The sequence below is a fragment of the Hemiscyllium ocellatum genome, chromosome 16 (genome assembly GCF_020745735.1).
Source record: "Hemiscyllium ocellatum isolate sHemOce1 chromosome 16, sHemOce1.pat.X.cur, whole genome shotgun sequence".
Classification (NCBI taxonomy): Eukaryota; Metazoa; Chordata; class Chondrichthyes; order Orectolobiformes; family Hemiscylliidae; genus Hemiscyllium; species Hemiscyllium ocellatum.
In genome coordinates, this window is record NC_083416.1 from 17,779,410 (window position 1) to 17,800,211 (window position 20,802).

A 20,802-nucleotide genomic window follows, 5' to 3' on the forward strand; every position below is an offset into this window, starting at 1 on the left:
CCGAACACCATCCTACAACTGATACACTTTATCCTCGACCACAATATTTTCACCTTTGGCAAGCAGTTCTTCATCTAGGCACATGGAACAGCCATGAGGACCAAATTTGCAGTCCAGTCTGCCAACATTTTCATGTACAGCTTCGAACAAGACTTCTTATCTATGCAGAACCTCCAACCACCATACACCAGGTATATTGACAACATTTTCTTCCTCTGGGACACATGGCAAGGAGTCACTGAAAATACTACACAGTGATATCAACGAGTTTTGTCCCACCACCGCACTCACCATGGACTACTCTCTAATATCTGTCTCATTCTTGGGCACGTGCATCTCCATCAAGGATGGGCATCTCAGCACCTCACTCTACCGCAAATCCACAGATAACCTCATAATACTACACTTCTCCAGCTTCCACCCTAAACATATTAAAACGTAAGCCCCTATGGACAAGCCTTACGCATACACAGGTTCTATTCAGATGAGGAGGAACCTGACGGGCATCTGGAAGTATTCAAGGACACCCTCATAAGAACAGGGTGCGATGCTCAGTTCATTGACTGCCAATTCCGACGTGCCACAGCGAGAAACAGTAATGACCTCAGGAGGCAGACACAAGCTGCAATCGACAGGCTACCCTTCATTGTCCAGTATTTCCCAGGAACCGAAAAACTACACCATGTTCTTTGCAGCCTGCAACACGTTATCAATGAGGATGAGCACCTTACTAAGACCTTCCCCACGCTTCCACTGCTCGCTTTTAAACAGCCATAAAAAACTAATTGTTCGTAGCAAACTGCCTGACTTTCAGGACAACACCATACAACGTTGTCACGGTACATGCTGCAAGACGTGTCAGAATGTCGACAGGGATACACCATTACGCATGTGGATAACTACCACCATGTACGTAGCAGGTACTCCACGCAACTCAGCCAATGAGGCATGGTACATTGGTGAGATCAAGCAGAAACTACGGCAATGGATGAATAGACACCACACAACAATCAACAGACAGAAGCCTTCCCTCACAGCCGACGAACACTTCAGGACAGGCAACAATGCAAAGTGTAAAAAATGAGGTCTGCAGATGCTGGAGATCACAGCTGAAAATGTGTTGCCGGTCAAAGCACAGCAGGCCAGGCAGCCTCTCAGGAATAGAGAATTCGACGTTTCGAGCATAAGCCCTTCATCAGGATGATGCCTGATTCCTGATGAAGGGCTTATGCTCGAAACGTCGAATTCTCTATTCCTGAGATGCTGCCTGGCCTGCTGTGCTTTGACCAGCAACACATTTTCAACAATGCAAAGTGGCTGAGCAGAGGCTGCTAGCCAAGTTCGGTACCCATGAAGATGGCGTCAGCTGGAATGTTGGGTTCATGTCACACTGTAGGTGACCCTACTACATCGACACACACACACACACACACACACACCCCTGCTCTCTCTCACATGCTGACACATATATTCCCACACTCTCGCGCACACATGTACCCTCTCACAGACTTATACCCCTTTACACTTACACTCTTTCGCGTGTGTGCGCGTGTGCACACACACACACACACACACACACACACACACACAGACACTTAGACCACCCCCCACGACACACACACACACGCACACGCACACACTTGTGGACACACACACACGAGTTTGTGGGGTGAATTTGTATTAGCAGAATTACATTTTATTTTGCTCAAAAACTGCATGAATCCATGTAAGATCCTGTAAATCCATTCTTTAGGTTAGAATCGGTCTGAACTTTGTGGCACAGGACAACTCACGCCTTAAATACGTTATCTAGGCCAACATGACACCAATAGTTAAAGCTCACTTGAGAATGTAAGTTTAAGAACTGAAAATGATATGTTAATTCTACAAGATGAGAGACTTAACAAATAATCTAGGTCTTTTTCAATATATAATTTCAGTTACATCACCTTGTAAACTTTTGCTATAAATTCTAAATCTTACGATCTTATACTTCACAACCACCTGATGAAGGAGCAGCGCTCTGAAAACTAGTGCTTCCAAGTAAACTTGTTGGACTATAACCTGGTGTTATGTAATTTTTAACTTAAAAATCTGTCAGTCTCATCTCTGAATGTACATCTCAGCATTGAATGATCCAGCCTTGACAGCCCTCTCATATAAACAATTCCACAGATTTACGTTCCTCTGAGAGTAGAAATTCCATTTCATCTACATCTGGAATGTTTGACCCTTATTCTGAGATTATATCTTCTTGTCCTCGACTCTCTCACAAGGGTAAACAACCTTTCCACAAATACTCTGTCAAGTCCTGTAAGATTCTTATATGTTTCAACAAGGTTGCCTCTTATTCTTATATATTTTGTTGGGAACAGGTCCAAACTATCCAACTGCTTCTCACAAGACAGTTCTTCCAAACTTGGTATCAACCTAGTGAATCAACTGGGCTGTTTCCAATGCCAGCGTATTTCCCATTAGATAAGGGGCTCTGAACTGTTCACAGTATTCCATGTAGTCTAACTAATGCATGTATAGTTTTAGCAAAACCACTCAACTACTGTACTCCATTCTGAAGAAGAAACGCACAGTGTGATGTTTCTCAGGAAACTCAATTACAGTAGAATAGTTTCAGGGAAAGAGAGGACGCAGCTCTTTTTTTGAGCATTTAGCTGCCATATTCAGGCAAGTTAAATGTGCAGTGATGGTTGAAGGTTCATGAATGGATTGATGAGTAAGTGGATGAATGTGTGGGATGAAAACAGACTAGCATTGGGATGAAAAGCAGATTGGGTGGTTGGCATTTAACTGAGTGCTTGGTTGTGAAGTTAGCCAGGTGTCAGAGCCGCTGCCTGCTCCGTGATCCCACCATCACTTAATAGTGATATTATTGGGCTAGCTGCAGACTTGCACCTTCCAGGGAAGGAAATTTCCCTCCAAAGTAGGTGTCTTTCAGATGTTATAGCCAGACATTTATCAACTAAATTTGTTTGGAGGGTATTTTAAGATGGGAATGTTCTTGCATCGCCTCTCTGACAATGTCTGGCAGTAAGACACGTTGCCCTGAGGCTGAAACACCTCTCATTGGGCTTACAGTCTATAGGGTCTTCCACATTTTGGGGAGATCTCTCATGAAGGTGCCCTGACACGTCAGAGCGGGGTTAAGATCCAGAAATGCTGTAGACATTCACTCATATTCTTTAAGTAGATGATTCTATCCGTTCAATATGGCTCAGTTATTGAATGTTTTTGTCAGTGATTCCCATGTTAGCTATTTGTTAGAATCGCCAATATTGGCACTTGAACTCTTTTGGATACTTTAAACTCTAGTATATGCATATAAATTGGGATTTCAGAAAGAATCAATGGCAATATTATTAATGTAAAATTAAGTGCTTTGTTTCACTCATTGCAGTTATGAAAATTGGATTAACTTGCTATGAAGTTGGGAGATCACCAGCGCAAAGTACTGTTGCTATTCTGTTTAAAAATGTGGTAGATACGTGTAAGTATTTTTTATTTGAAGTATCAAGAGTGATGTTCTGATCATTTGTGTTCTTGTTTAACTTTTTATGAAGCAGTCCATATTCTTGGAGTATAGATAAATTAGATCAATCAAAACAGCTATTCCATCAATGGGAGTGATTGTTAGCACATCAAGTCATGATTGCTTATGGTCATTTCATATTCACTTTTGAATCCTGGGATTATGACAGCATTTTGAATTTTCTGCTGAGGGATAAAGGTCTTATTAACATTTTGAAGAATAGGCTGCCATCCTGCCTGCCTCCATGACCCTGACATTTCTGATGTGTATCCTGATTGTAGGTGGAATGGGAATGCAATTTCTTTAAAATAAGTATGCCTCATAAAATACTTCAGGTACTTCCATCATTCATCAAACAACTGGGAAGCATGTTGGCTGCAGAGATCGGTCTCAGAGCTGGCTTCGTCAAAACCTTCATCCTGAACTTCACTGTTGTCTCCAGAAACTGTGTAGAATTAATTAGGGCCAGCTGGGAAGCATTTATCCCCAACAAGATTACCTCAGCTGCCTTTGAGCAAGCCACAAGAGGTGGCTGAGAAGTAAAGTGTCAACAGCCTCTTAAGACCTGACTTCAGTGTAGTTGGAGGTTCAATGAACTCCCAAGTAAGGAAAGGTGAGTACTCCTCTTCATCTCACTCACCAACACCATCCAACTTTTGTCTTACTATAAGGAAATATTGCATCCTTTCCATTATGTCTAATATGTCGCACAAAACAGCCCTTGGCTCACTTAAAATACACCCATCTCTTCCTTTGAACTCATTATGCTTGACACTTGCACCACTAACCACTTCAATGGCCATGAACTACTTTCAATACTCCCACTTCATAATATCATACATATTTTCCTTTAATATCTATCCATGATTGTTCCAATAGTATTGCTTCTATACTGCTCAAACATCTATGATATACACTTGTTTAATTCACCTTTAAAACACAATCACCAATTTAGGCCCTTTCTTGCAGCAGCATATAATGAAGGGAGAGAAACAAGATGCAGAAGGGATTATCATCATTGTTTCCCACAAGCAGAGCAAGAAGCCTTGGACACCACTGATTCAGGCAGGATCATTGGAGAAGTACAAGAATGATGGCTTACTCCTGTGTAGAGTCTGTGTTACTCATGTCCCTGGTGTCAACAAGTCAGATAGGTCCGATTCCTGGCATCAGTTAGATTGTAAAAAATGAGGTCTGCAGATGCTGGAGATCACAGCTACAAATGTGTTGCTGGTCAAAGCACAGCAGGCCAGGCAGCATCTCAGGAATAGAGAATTCGACGTTTCGAGCATAAGCCTGATGAAGGGCTTATGCTCGAAACGTCGAATTCTCTATTCCTGAGATGCTGCCTGGCCTGCTGTGCTTTGACCAGCAACACATTTGCATCAGTTAGATTGTAGCAATCAGCAGTGGGACACATGCAAGTGAGAGCACAAGATGTTGTCAGCCACATAGATATTATGACTCATGGCTTCATGAGCAGCAGGCAACACTGCCCATACCGTCTGGTCAGGAAATAAAATTTCCAGGAGGAATAAAATCACCTTAGCCCGAGAAGACCACAGAACTGCTGTCTTATTAAAGAGAGACAACGGCTGGTGGTCCTAACAGTCATCACACCTCATGTAAGGGGAAAGATTGACAAGGTGCGACCTTTATGGTAACCTCAGCCACTGTGGGAATTAAATCTATGCTGTTATCTTCACAAACTAGCCTTTGAGTAAATGAGTTAACTGATCTCAGGAGAAGCAAATTAGGGTCAAATGATGTAAAGTTCTGGCTTTAGATTCTGTTGCAGGTAGTTGCAAAGATCTACAAAAGGCTTCCTGGAGAACACCAGCCGCCTCCTGCACTCTTCCTGCGATAGATTCAAAAAGTCTGTCTTCACTAGTTGACACTGTAGGAATGCTGAATGGTAGGATCCTGGAAGCAGAGGAATATGTTACAACATGGAGGTTGAACCCCTCTGCTAATTAAACTAAAACGTCCAGAGAAGATCACTTCGCCTTGTCATCTGTTTAAAAATGTCTGAATGAAAGAAGATCCCTGATATCCACCATATAACTAAGAAGTTATAATTTATTTATTTATTTAACCTTAACAGTAAATACTAACAAAGTTTTATAGATAAACTGAACACTCTTTCCTCTAACTAATTGTTTTTGCTTAGTTGACCACAATTATATTAATACGTTGTTCCAATAACCCAACTAATAATAATGGTAACTTAGCACTTAATCTCCTAAAGTCCACAGAGATCGTCTTCTTCCTTTAGCCTCCTTTCTTCTTTTTCCTGAATCTACTGTCTTCTCTTGGGTAATCTTCTTTCTTTTCACTGAGAATATTTTTAGCTGTCAAAAGACTTTTTAATGAATGGTGCCTTCTCAGAGATTTCTCTTAAAAGTTTTTCATGTTAGATGGGCAATTAGATCAGAGGGAACTTGTGTGCCCGTTCACCGGTCCCTTAGATTACAGATGGGTTAAAGCATATTGTATACTTGCCTTTAATTGCAGAGGCATGAAGTTTAAGAGTAGAGAGGTTGGAATTAAATTGTATAAAGCATTGATTTAGCCACAGGTAGAGTATTGGAGTGATGTGGTAGTGCTGGAAATGTTATGAAAAGAAATTGGGTAGACTGGGTAGTTTATTCGGAGCAGAGGAGACTGGGGTGGACATGATTGAGATGAACAGAATTAGAGGGCTGTAATTAGGGAGAAACATTTCCCCTTGGCAGACAAATCAATGACCAGGTAAGAGTCAGGAGGTTGAGAGAGAATATGAGGAAAATGTTCTGTCTCTCAGAAGGTGAGGGGAATCTGGACTTCACTTCCTGTAAGGTTGGTAAGGCTAGAAACCCTCAAAACCTTTAAGTATTTACATGTACACTTGCAATGCCAAGGCATATAAGACTATAGACCAAGTGCTGGAAAGTGGGATTAGAATAGCTAGGTGTTTGTACAGACTCTGTGCCAAAGGGCTCTTCGGTGTTGTAAACCTCTATAACTAAAATAAATCATGTTCCCACAAAGGAAGAATGCAGCCATAAAATATCACTTCATAGGGGCTATTCTATATCCAAAAGATTGAGAGTTGAGAGGCAAATAGGATATGAAATAGAATTAGGGATGAGCATGCAGTTATCATCGATGATTTCAGCCTCACCTCTGACCACTGCCACAGTTAAGACCTTGCTAGTGATGAAGATGCTATTCCCTCAGTTGGCGTAAGGACATGCAACTGTCCTTGTCTTCAGCTGTCTCTGTTTATGGACTATTTTGCCCTGAAAGAAAAAAGGAATTTGTTTGATTAATGCGTATGATATGGTTGAATAAAGTGGCAAAATGTATAAGCTGTGAAATGCGATGTGTGGTTAACGGAGATTATTGGTAGGTGAGTGAATGAAGATTGTGAACTGAGCAGTGTAAAGCTAATGGCTTGGTGTTGAGAATATGATATAACAATTTTTTTTTAATTAACCAGCATCTCTGAGACCAGCAATGTGCTGTTGATCATAACCAGGCTACTCTGACCGAGTGAAACTTCGAGGCATCAACATCCCTCACAAAATCCATGTAAAAACATCAACACACCTCCTAAAGTCAATATTAAAAACACATCGTAAGTAATAGAAATGTATTGGAGGAGGTATACACATCACTGTTAGAATTTATTTACAGTGGGGAGATTTTCAGTTCACCGTGAATGGATGATCATCTAGAATCTGTCCAGTTTCCTGGTTAAAAGGAACCAGCCTATCTACAGCACTGAGTCCAACAATCTGAAGTCTAGAAACTCTTTCTCTTTCGATGGATTTATTCACCGCAGAACTGTAGGTATAGAGACAGCAGCTGATGGGTAAGGAGCGGTGGTTGTCTTCAAAAAGCAAGCAGGTCAACACAAGCTAACAATATCCTATGAAGAAATTATAACAAGAAAAGCCGTGCTACCCTAGACAGTTTCAAGAACAAGTACCGAAAGGATCTTCGCGTGTCTGCAGTTTGACATACCAGTGCTATTCTGAGGAGTCAGAAACCAATTGTGTTCAAGAAGAAGCACACACAGGCTACCATCAGTGCATAAACATGTAAAAGATGGACAAAACTTTCGATTAAAAAGAAGAAACATTTTGAGTTTTTCAAAAAATACTCTGACATCATGATGTTTAAGGTATATAATGTGTGCCAGTTTATTGAGTGCCAGTTGATAATGTTCTGGAGAAAACAAAGTTTATTATATTTGAAAACGAATTCAACCACTTATGTGATGTCATTAAGCACTTTTTGCTGAGGACCTTAGGGTTCTTACAGTGGTTGTCAGGATGACCTTAATCTGTTAGTTTAGGACAACTCTTGCCCCTCTTCTGGATCAAGGCCTCCAAAGTACAAATTGAAATCTTGATGTTTGCTCTCTCCTTTGTTGCACCATTAGTTAGTACTGTCTATGCACAGAATGTCTTAACTTGCCAATTTCAGTATCTCTTCCAGCCACAGTGCAACTCCTTCAGGAGATGCCAATTGCTTTTAAATAGTTCAGACTAACTTTAACTGATACAACTTTGTATAATCATGGGCTGCTTGTTGACGCACACAATAATTCAAACACCATGTTGAGCAGTGGACTGCAGCCAGGTGCAATGTAAATCAGCAGGAAGTACAAAGCTTATAAGATGGTTGCAGTGGAAGAAACAACACAAGCTTTATTGCACAATTTGATCCTTGTGTTGTTTGTGGATACTATCCAATTACACATTTTCAAACAGTGCCTCAGCAAATTTGGCAAATAAGTTGCATTAAGTAAAGGTCAAAACATAATTGGATATACTATCGTTGTATGATATTTTGTGTTTATGTTCATTACAACCTTGTAGCTCTTGAAAAGGCATAAAACTTAAAAATTTGAGAGTCTCAGTACTTTAAAACAGAGGCATCATAACTTTCATAACTGTCATAACTTTCACATGGCTAGTTTCGTGCTTGTGATAACCTGTAGACCTCTGCAAGTCAATAAGAAATATTAACAAATTAAAAAGTTTGGGCTATTGATGTGCAGGAAAACAGTGTAAAATAGAAGAATGTCTCAACAAGTTGAATATATTTATTAAAGCTTGGAATTTCTTTGAATATTTAAAGAATAGTCAAGCTACTTTGAGAAAAAATATTAATTTCAGTCACTATAGTCTGACTTATTTCTGTGTACAGCACTTAAAAATATCATATATATCGAATCATAAACTTTTTTTTTGCAGTTGTATCTTTACTTGCCTACTGGATACACGGCTATGCCTTTGCTTTTGGGGATCAAGAAAGAATTATTGGAAGCAAGAATTTCTTTACTTTTGGAAATGTCAACTTTTCACACTTCTTTTTTAATTATGCAAGATGTGCCATAATCACCACCATTGTATCAGGAGCTATTACTCAAAAGACAGAACCAATTGGTTACATTATATCCAGCTACATTTTGGCAGGTAGTGTACACTGCAGTTTTTATGGTTATGCATATATTGGATTTTTGATACACAGGATAGATTATGCAGTTTGTACATTTACAGAGTACAAAATAAATAACCTACCAGCTGAAAATCTCTTTCTTGTAAATGACAATGAACTACTGAACTAGTAAACTTAGATGCATGAGTGAGTATAGACTGATTACTTAACATTTAATTTCCTTTTTTTGTAGAAATATATTAATCATTTTTTTCCACTGGAATTAAGAAAACTGCAGTATTTCTCAATATTTTAACTCCGTTTTATGCAACAAATAAAATCTGTGCTGTGAATGTTTGATCAGGTGTGTGGTCCAAGTAAGCCCATTGTAGATATTTTTAAATCCGCCTGTTCAGATGTGGTATGCACAATCAGAAACAGATGGAATTTGAACCCACTAAGACAATTGAATACAATTCACAGTTCTATCTTAATTGGCAATTGGCATAAACACCCATAGTAGTGCTGTCTGACTTTGTGCCAGTTCAAAATCTAGTCAATACTTTAAAATTTAAATGAATTGGCTCTTGATAAATTGGTCCAGTGGGCTGAGGAGTGACAGGTGGAGTTTAATTTTAATAAATGCAAAGTAGCATTTTGATAAGACAAATAAGAGCAGGACTTACTTGGTTAATATAGGCCCTGAGTAGTGTTATCAAACAGAAAGACCTAGGAATTCAGGTACATAGTTTGTTGAAAGTTGCATCACAGGTAGACAGGATGGTTAAGAAGGCTTTCGCACACTTGCCTTCATTGCTCACACCATTCAGTATAGCGTTGGAATGTTATGTTGCAGTTGTAGAGTATGTTGGTGGAACAGCAGAGTCGACGTTTCGGGCATAAGCCCTTCTTCAGGAATAAGGACCTCATTCCTGAAGAAGGGTTTATGCCCGAAATGTCGATTCTTCTGTTCCTTGGATGTTGCCTGACCTGCTGTGCTTTTCCAGCGACACATTTTCAGCTCTGATCTCCAGCATCTGCAGTCCTAACTTTCTCCTTGAGTATGTTAGTGAGGCCTCTTTTGGAGTACTTTGTGTAGCTCTGGTCATCCTGTTATAGGAAGGGTATTATTAAATTGGAGAAGGTTTAGAAAAGATTTACAAAGGTGTTGCTGAGACTGGAGGGGTTGAATTATAGGAAGAGACTGGGTAGGCTGGGACCTGGAAAAGCACAGCAGGTCAGGCAGCACCCAAGGAGCAGGAGAGTTGACGTTTTGGGCATAAGCCCTTCAAAGTGTTAGGACTTTTTTACTGTTGTATGGGAGATTGAGGGGTCACATAGAGGGACATAGATAAGATAAATCACAAAGGTCTTTTCCCAAGGATATGGGAGTTCAAAACTAGAAGGCATATTTTAAGGTGAGAAGACAGTGTTTTAAAGAGGCCTTAGGGTGGTTTGTGTGTGGAATGAACTGCCAAAGGAAGTGGTGGCTGGTGGTACAATTATAACATTTTAAAAAAATATTTAGACAGGTACATGAATAGGAAAGATTTAGAGGGATATGGGCTAAATGAAGGCAAGTGGGACTAGTTTGGTTTGGGAAACTTAGTTGGCATAGATGGAGTCTGTCTCCATGCTTTATGACTCTATGATTCTATGGGTATGGGGAAAAAAGATTATAATAAAATTAATGGTAAACATTTGGATGGTTTCCTTACCAGGCTCTGCAAATGGGTGTGTCCAAGGCAAAAATAACCTGAACAAACCCAGTCAAGAACAAACAGTGTAGCTCAAATGAAAAGAAAAAGAACTTTGGTGGATAGCAAAGTGGCCATACTACTATATTCTGACAGTTGGTGTGCTATTTGGAAACTTTACTGCAATATCCTGAGAAAGGAGTACCTTTGCCAGCTGGGAAATGATGGTCTGACTCAGTGCTGTTTGCTGCACTTAGATTTCAGGGCATGGAAGACCTTATCCATCATCCAAGACACTCTTATGCTGTGCAAAGCCAACTTCCATTTCCAAAAGCACAGCAATAAGTATGTTGCCTTACACAAAGCCTTGGTTACACACCTGATGCATCAATGGACATCCAATTGACTGATGAGGCATTTGTCACAGCAGCTTGGGATGATCCGTATTATTGAGAAGAATTCTCCCCCCCCATTTGTAGATCAGTCTCAAAGAGATTATTTCGCAGTGTTTAGTAAAATTGAGTTTGGAGCAATAAATATGTGATCATGGGCTAAGAACAGATGTGTACATAACCCATGAGGAACACAGGAATTGCCTGCTCAAAAGTGCTGTTGCACCTTGAGGAATGTTAGTGCAATAGCAATATTCTATTTGTCATGTTTGATGTACAGTACGATGAAATACTTTGCGAGGACTTTAAAGTTGACTAATAGTTACATTTTCATATTGTGCTTTATTATAGGATTTGTTTATCCAATTGTTTCTCGGTCCTTTTGGCATCAGTCAGGTCTTTTTAATATAAATCTTCCAGTTGAGGTAAGTAAAATATTAAATTCCAAATCCTTTATATTTCTAGAATCATTTGACCACTTGTGATATGAAAAATTATAATAAAATAGCAATTTATCACCAGTTGTATTTTATGAAAATATAGTCATATGTATAAGTCACCACAATTTGGCGCCATTTTAACTACAGAAATTAAAGAAATAACTGAGACAAAGTTAGGAAGAAGTTCATCTTTTGTTCCCTCCAAGTCTCCTGGATTTCTTAAGTGACTACATAATGCCACTACCAAAGCCATCCCTGAGACTGCCAAAGTAAGGATTTCCAGACCGGATCCACCACCCTGCCATAGCTGAAGCCGATACTGAAATCAATGCAGGGAGGGACAGCCTGGACCCATCAAGTCATCTTTATAAGGATTAGATTAGATTAGATTACTTACAATGTGGAAACAGGCCCTTCGGCCCAACAAGTCCACACTGACCCGCCGAAGCGCAACCCACCCATACCCCTTGCCTAACACTACGGGCAATTTAGCATGACCAATTCACCTGATCCGCACATCTTAGGATTGTGGGAGGAAACCGGAGCACCCGGAGGAAACCCACGCAGACACGGGGAGAACGTGCAAACTCCATACAGTCAGTCGCCTGAGGTGGGAATTGAACCCAGGTCCCTGGCGCTGTGAGGCAGCAGTGCTAACCACTGTGCCACCGTGATGTCATCGGCGCTGAAGCGGTCACTCAAGCTGTTGCCACTTCAGTTGTTGCCTGAAACTGCCACGTTGCCTTCATAGCCACAAGAAATGAACTGGAATCACCATCCTGCTGTTTCTAAAGCTACCGCTGAACCCACCGCACCGCCACCACGATGAATGGATCAGATCCACTGACAATTAAATCTTCATTAAGGCTGCAGCCAATATGGCCATGACAAACAGATATCCAGATTCACTACAGTGCTGCCACCACAGCAGGCCCTCATGACTCCCTTGGTCCACTGCAGCCGCAGAAAAGAAGAAGAAGTAGTAAACTTTGATACAAAAGAGAAATGAAGATTTAAAAAATAGAATGTGGCCGGCCAGGTGAACAGGAGCGTATGGACACAGAACCCAAACACTTTCTACCCTCCTTCTGCCACCATCTTGGGGGTGTATTATACATTAAGTTAAGTTTAAGGGCACTCTAGAACTGCATTTACAATAAAATATTTCCACATGTAATATTTGTGTTACTGATCGAATTTAAAATAATAAAGAAAGTGAAAGAGCAGGCTTCATATTAAATATTTTCTGTGGATGAGTTTGAAGGGTTGTGAACACCTGGCTTCTTTTGAAAGAAATGAAAGGACAGTGGAAGAGTTTTTACTCAGCATTTTTTTGAAAAGTATATGTTTTTGGATAACTGCTTATTTACTGCACATTCCCTACCTGGTTTTGTGGAAAGTGAGGACTGCGAATGCTGGAGCTCAGAGTCGAGAGTGTAGTGCTGGAAAAGCACAGCAGGTCAGGCAGCATCCAAGGAGCAAGAGTTGCTGGCTTTGTGATCGTCAGGTTGCGGCTTCTGCTTTGGAGATTATTTGGACTTCTCAGCTGGTGGCCAGCCTGAGGAAAGAGCTTCCCAGCCCAGCTTCTCTGTTTGCAAAATCCCATCTTATAGGTCCAGTGTATTAGCTGGAGCCCTTGTCCAATCTGAATCCTGATTGTTAGGTTGAAGAGTGCCAGAGAAAAACCCCTTAAACGATAATTTCTGAGCAGGTTGTACTGGAAAAAAATCGGTGACATGCATCTTTGCCAGAATATTAGACCGTCATGGGAACATTCCACACCTAGGCCGTTTTGCCTTCAAAAACTAAGACTTCTCAATCAAAAGTGACTTTTTCCAGCTGAATCTCTGCAGAGAGAAATCTGTGTATTTTGAGTTATTTAGAGGGGGAAAAGTACAGTGTTTCCGTACTGCAAATTCTGTGATAACTAGTTTTGCATTGTCATTGACTAGATTCCCTTTATAATAAGTCTGTTTTGTGTTTATTAAAAAAAAACCTGGTTGATGGATCTTTTCGTTTGAAATCTAACATTGAAAAAACATATGTTTGATATTTTCAAGAACCAAGAAAAATAATTAAAATTATGATAGAATTATGGGACAAGAGAAAGACGGTGCATACATTCCATCTTCTGACTTGGTGACAGTACATTCACGTTTCATTTCAAATAATTAATATAGGTTGTAAATAATTGTGGCCCCAACACTGATCCCTGTGATATTCCCCTTGTTACAAGTTACTTTCCTGAAAATGCCTCCTTTATCTCAATTATTAGCTGGCCAATTCTTTATCCAAGATTCATAGACACCTACAGCACAGAAAAAGGTCTTCCAGCCCATTGCGTCCATGATGGTCAAAAACAGTCATTTGACTAACCTAATTGTACTTTCCAACATTGGTCCATAGCCTTGTGTGCTTATCTAAATATTTAGATGTTATAAGAATTTCTACCTCTCCCACCTTTACCGGCAGTGAATTCCAAATTCCGACCATCTTTTGAATGAAAAAGTTTTTCCTCAAATCTCCTTTAAACCTTCTGCCCTTTACCTGAAATCTATGGCCCAGATCATTGATCCCTCCATCAAGGGAAAAAAATTCTCCTTGTCTACTCTATCTATTCTCCTTTCAATCTTCTTTGCTTTATTGAAAATAATCCAAGTCTGTCCAGTTTCTCTTTGTTATTGAAACCTTCCAGTCCAGGCAATATCCTGAAAAGTCTTTTTCTGTACCCTTTCCTATAATGTGGATTCCAGAACTATACGTAATACTGTAGCTGTGGCCGAACCAATATTTTATCCAGTTCCAGCATAACCTCCCTGCTCTTGACTAAAAAGGCAAGTGTCCCATATACTTGTCCACCTCTCCTGATACCTTAAGGGACCAATGTACATGTGCACCAAGGACCCTCTGATCCTCAATGCTTCCTAGGGTGCTATTATTTATCATTTAATCCTCACTTTATTTGGCCTAAAATACTGCTTCGAACACCATGAACACTTGTGCAGTGTCATTTCGAACACCTTTAGAAATCGATGCGCTGATTCTACTTAATGTACCCTGCTTGTTACTTCCTGAAGGAATTGTAATAAATTGATCAGCTATACTTTCTCTTTCATGAAGTAATGCTGTCTCTGTTTGATTAGATTATGTATTTCTGCCATTACACCATTATGATTAACCTTTTCCTGTGACAAATGTAAAGCTAATTGGCCTAAAATTACCTGTTTTTGTCTCCCTCCCATTTTAAATAATATGTTACATTTGCAGTTTTCTAATTTTTGAGGACTTTCTATTTTACTACATCTATCATTGTTCCTCAGCCTCATTTCTGCTGATCTCCTTTCCGAATCCATTCTAACCAACTCTGCGCTCATCTCTATGTATTTATCCTTACTTAGAACATGGAACAGTGCAGCACAGTACAGGCCCTTCAGCCCACGATGTTGTGCCGAACATCTTAATTTAAGATCAACCTAACCTACGCACCACTCAATTTACCGCTGTCCATGTGCCTGCCCAGCAGTCACTGAAATGTCCCTAATGCCTTTGACTCAACTACCATCGATGGCAGTGCATTCCATGCATCCACCATTCTCTACATAAAGGACTTACCTCTGACATTTCCCCATATCTTCCTCCAATCACCTTAAAATTATGACAGCTCATGGCAGCCATTTTAGCCCTGGGTAAAAGTCTCTGGCTATCTACTTTATCCATGCCTCTCATCACCTCGTACACCTCCATCAAGTCACCTCTCTTCCTTCTTCTGTTCAGTGTTGTTCCTCAACCTCTTTTCATAAGTCAAGCCCTCTAGGCAACATTCTGGTAAATCTCCTCTGCACCGTCTCTGAAGTATCTACATTCTTCCTGGAATGAGGTGACCAGAATTGGACACAATATTGGACGCAAAACCTCACAGCTCTTAAACTCAATCCCCCTGTTAACTAAAGCCAAACACCATATGCCTTCTTAACAACACTATCAATTTGGGTGGCAACTTTGAGGAATCTGTGTACGTGGACCCCAAGATCCACCTGTTTCTACCCACTGCCAAGAACCCTGTCTTTACACCTTCGACCTTCCAAAATGAATCACTTTGCATTTATCCAGTTTGAACTCCATCTGCCACTTCTCAGCCCAGCTCTGTATCCTGTCAATGTCTTGTAGCCTGCACCAGCCCTCGACACTATCTACAAAACCACCCTCTGTGGGATCGGCTAACTTACTAACCCACCCTTCCACTTCTTCATCCAAGTCATTTATGAAAACTACAAAGAGTAGAGGCCCAAGAACAGCTCCCTGTGGGACACCACAGGTCACCGACCTCTGTGAATATTTTCCATCCATTACCATTCGCTGTCGTCTTTCGGCCAGACAATGCTGTGTCTATTCAGCCAAATTTCCCTGTATCCCATACCTCCTAATTTTCTGAATGAGCCTACCTTGGGGAACCTTATCAAATGCCTTACTGAAATCCATATACACCACATCCACTGCTGGTACTTTATCAACTTGTCTCATCACATCCTCAATGAACTCAATAAGGCTTGTGATGCATGATCTGCCCCACACAAAGCTGTGTTGACTATCTGTAATCAAACTATTTTTTTTCCAAATAGTCATAAATCCTATCTCTCAGAATCCTTTCCACTACCTTGCTTACCACAGACATAAGGCTGACTGGTCTGTAATTCCCAGGGATTTCCTTATTCCCTTTCTTGAACAGAGGATCACCATTTGTTTCCCTCCAATCATCCGGTACTACTCCCGTGGAGAGTGAGGATGCAAAGATCTTTGCCAGAGGCACAGCAATCTCATTCCTCGCTTCACATAGTAACCTTGGATATATCTGGTCCAGCCCTGGGGACTTTCTAGTATTTCTAGCACTTCCACATCCTTAATGTCAATCTATTCAAGCATGTTAACCTAGTCCACAGTGTTCTCACTATTAACAAGGTCCCTCTTGTGAATACTGAAGCAAAAAACTCATTTAGGGCCTCCGCCACCTCTTTAGAGTCCTAGCACACGTTCCCTCCACTATCCCTGATTCACCCTATCCTCTCTCTGATCATTCTCTTATTCCTCATGAAAGTATAGAATGCCTTTGGATTTTCCCTAATCTTTCCCACCAAGACTTTTGAATGCCCCCTCCTAGCTCTCCTCAGTCCATTTTTGAGTTCTTTCCTAGCTACCCTGTAGAGAATTGCCTCTAAATTTATGCCAGATCCTTGCCTCCCTCAACCTTAAGTAAGCTTCCTTCTTCCTCGTGATGGGAAAGTCCTCTTCTCATGTCATCCAAGGTTCCTTCATCTTAACGTTCCTTACCTATCTCAGGGGGACAAAGTTATCCAACACTTGCGACAAGTGCTCCTTAAACAGCATCCACATTTCTGTTGTACATTTCCCCTAGAACAATTGTTCCCAATTTATATTCCACAGCTCCTATCTAATAGTAGTATAATTTCCCTTTCCCCAATTAAATACCTTCCCATACTGTTTGTGCTGTCCCTGTCCGTGGCTATGGTGAAAGTGAGGCAAAGTGGTCACTATCACTGAAATGCTCTCCCACCAAGAAATCTGACACCTGGCCTGCTTTGTTGCCTAACATCAAATCCAATATGGCCTCCCCCCTAGTTGGCCTATTTACATATTAAGTCAGGAATCCTTCTTGGATACACCTGACAAAATTGGCTCCATCCAGACTACCTGCACTGAGGTGGTTTCAATCAATATTGGGGAACAAAGTTTGTGAGAAGATTTGTAGCTCGGGTGCTTGTTGTTGTGGTTCTATTCGCCGAGCTGGGAGTTTTTGTTGTAAACGTTTCGTCCCCTTTCTAGGTGACATCTTCAGTGCTTGGGAGCCTCCTGTGAAGCGCTTCTGTGCTGATTCCTCCGGCATTTATAGTGGTTTGAATCTGCCGCTTCCGGTTGTCAGTTGCTGTCCGCTGCAGTGGCCGGTATATAGGGTCTAGGTCGATGTGTCTGTTGATAGAATTTGTAGATGAGTGAGACTAGAACAGAACCACAACAATATTGGGGAAGTTAAGTCACCCATAACAATACACCTGCTTACACCTGCACTTTTCCAAGATCTGCTATCCAATCTGTTCTTCCATCTCCCTGCTGCTATTGGGGGATGTATAGAAAACACCCAATAAAGTGACTGCTCCTTTCCTGTTACTGATTTCCATCCATACTGAGTCAGTAGACAAAATCTCCTCAACAATTTCCATTTCTGCAGCTGTGATTCACTCTCTCTAATTAACAATGCTACTCCCCTTCCTCAACACACCACCCACCACCACCACATTCTTTTTAAAAGATGTAAACCCTGGAACATCCACCAACAATTCCTACTCCTGTGAAATCTATGTCTCTGTTCTAGCCACAGCATCATGGTTCCAAGTACTGATCCATGCCCTAAGTTCATCATTGTTATTCCTGACTTAGGTTTAGGAAAGATGTTTCCAATCCAAGTTTCTCACTCCCACCCCAATTACATATTACTTGATCTAAAAGAGCCTGATCCCTGGTTGGATCTACAACATATTGTTCTCAAATACATTGACTAAGCTATTTTTCATGGCTACTTCTGATAGTTTGATCTCCTCATTTGATTTTTGGCACTTAAAGTTAACAAGGTACCAAGACATGGCAATGTGGATGCAAACTTGGCTGAGTGATACTAAGCAGGGAGTGATGTTTGATATTATTTTTCAGGCTGGAGGAAGGTTTGTAGTGGAGTCAGTCTTTGGACTCTTACTTTTCCTAATTTCCATTAATGATCCAGATCTTACTGTGCAGGAGACAATTTCTAAAGTTTGTACGTGATGCTAAACTTGGAAGAATTGTAAACTGTGAGGAGGATAGTGTGAAATTACAAAAGGATACTGATAAGTTAGTAAATTAGGCAGATAGGTGGCAAATGAAGTTCAGTGCAGAAAGTGGGAGATGATGCAGTTTGGTCAAAAAAAACACTGATAGACAATACAAAATTGGGGTACAATTGTAAAGGGAGCACAGGTGCAGAGTTCACAGTTCATTGAAGGGGGCAGGAGGGATGGAGAGAGTAGTAAATTAACCACACAGTGTTCTAAGCTTTGTTAAAAGGGCATAGAGTACAAGGAAATGATGTTGAACATGTATAAGATACTTGTTAGACCTCAGCTGGAGTACTGTGGATGTTGTGGGCATTCTATTGCTCTTTAGAGAGTGCAGAAGTGATTTCCTAGAATGGTCCAAGATATGAGAAACTTAAGTTGTCAAGATAGATTGAAGATGTTAGGGGTATTCCTCCAGAAGAGAAGAAGGCTGGAAGGAGATCAGATTGAGGTTTTCAAAATTATGATCTGCTAGATAGAGTAGGTGGGATGAAGCTGTTTCCATTTGTAAAGGAATGAGAGGGCATTGATTCAAATGAAGCAAAGATGATGTGAAAAAGAATCATACAGCAAGTTGCTAGGGTGTGGAATGCACTGTCTCTCCTGACTTTCTGCTTCTTAGCTAGTAATCCTGCAGTATCCAGTAACCAGCTTTTTATGTGGCAGTGGCCAGTTCAAATTGAGGAGGATCAAGGCTGTCAAAAAGTTCATTATATCTATAATTCAGAATGAGGCTGTGTCTGCAGCTATGGACCATAATCTGTGTTTTGCTCATATTATGTTATGCTTCATGTGCTTTGCTTTTACTTACCATTGTCAAATGATTTTTGTAATAACTAATATACTCCATAATCATGACTAAAGGTAAAGTTGCCATAGTCCTACCAAACCTTAGAACTGTTCTCTCATTAGAGAGAGAAATAGACACAACATGTAATGATTTAATCTAAAGGTCACCACAGATCAGGCATGACTCTATACACTTATCTGTCTGTGTTTTATTTTTTAAGGACTATGCTGGAAGTGGAGTAGTATTCTTAGTTGGTGGCACAGCAGCACTGATTGCATCATTTGTCACAAATGCACGTGCTGTCCGCTATACAACACCTACCATCAATCAAAGCTATAGTTTACCAGTAAGTTGAGGAATTATATATAATACATTATTAAAAGCTGAAATCTTTTTCATAATTTGCTCCATTTACAAGTTAGATATATTTTTCACTTATCATATTTTAAGTATTTAGAAGTCAGTCATCTTTGGTACATATGACAATAAATAAATCAATCTTATTGAAGTGTTTCTGAAAATCATATTAGAAAGAAATAACACATTTGTAAAAGAAATTGGTGAAACACTGCCTGGCTTTAAACCTGGAATAGGAATATAAGAGGGAATGTTTAGGTTAGATTCCCTACTGCGTAGAAACAGGCCCTTTGTCCCAACCGACCTTCTGAAGAGTAACCACCCAATCCTAAATCCCTCTGACTAAGGTACCTAACACTATGGGCAATTTAGCATGGCCAATTCACCTGACGTGCACATCTTTGTGACTGTGGAAGGAAACCGGAGCACTCAGAGGAAACCCACACAGACACTGGGAGAATGTGCAAACTCTACACAGACAGTCACCCAAGGCTGAAATCGAACCTGGGACCTTCGTGCTGTGGGGCAGCAGTGCTAACCACAGAGCCACTGTGCTGCCCCATTTAAGAACAATTGTCAATATGTATGTAGAAGTACGTTAAAATATTTATACAAAGGAACCTTGATTACCTGGCATTTGATTATCTGACATTTGATTAATTGAACTAAATACTCTGTTCCTGTGTTCTTCAGATTATCAAGGTTCCTCTCTATGTGAGAAAGGTTGGCAGATTGAAGTATTCAAATACTAGAAGCCCAAGGTTCATTTTTACAGACAGAATGTAGGTATTCTGCAAAGACTACAGTTTCACCTGCCCAATACAAAGAGGACCACATTATGAGCGGCAGAAATAGCAGGCCAGATTGAATGAAGTGCAGATGAATTACTGCTTCATTTGGAAGGTGTGTCTCAGTGCCTTGGATAGTGAGGACGTAAAGGAGAAAGTATTGCACCTTCTACAATTGCATGGGAAGCTGCTGTGAGGAGATGTTGAGAGCAGAGGAGGAGTCCTGCAAAATGCTGATAAGGGAAATGAGCGGGATATGTGTATCTGGTGGTGGCATACAGTTGGAGGTGGCAGAAATTGTGATTTATGATCTTGTAGATGCAGAGACTGTTGCTGTGGCAGAGAAGGGAAGGATTGATGACAGAATGCAGAAAATGGGAAGATATGGCGGAGAGCCTTATCAACCACTGTAGTGGGTAATCCTCAGTTGTGGAAAAAGGTGCACATATCTGAGGCATCCTGCAGAATTGATGCGATGGAGAC

At 40.6% G+C, this 20,802-nt stretch overlaps 1 protein-coding gene and 1 pseudogene across 1 annotated transcript in view; both read left to right on the forward strand.

The window, feature by feature from the left end:
• Positions 1-7,625, forward strand: part of LOC132823543 (large ribosomal subunit protein eL28-like) — a 40,043-nt pseudogene extending 32,418 nt beyond the window's left edge.
• A 523-nt stretch (positions 7,626-8,148) lies between these two features.
• The window catches only part of LOC132823545 (putative ammonium transporter 1), a 64,164-nt gene continuing 51,510 nt past the window's right edge, over positions 8,149-20,802 (forward strand). The window contains exons 1-5 of the mRNA XM_060837488.1: positions 8,149-8,173; positions 8,791-9,012; positions 11,415-11,482; positions 17,965-17,979; positions 19,395-19,520. Coding sequence (XP_060693471.1) covers positions 8,149-8,173; positions 8,791-9,012; positions 11,415-11,482; positions 17,965-17,979; positions 19,395-19,520 — 456 coding nt within the window. The remainder of the gene's footprint in view (positions 8,174-8,790; positions 9,013-11,414; positions 11,483-17,964; positions 17,980-19,394; positions 19,521-20,802) is intronic.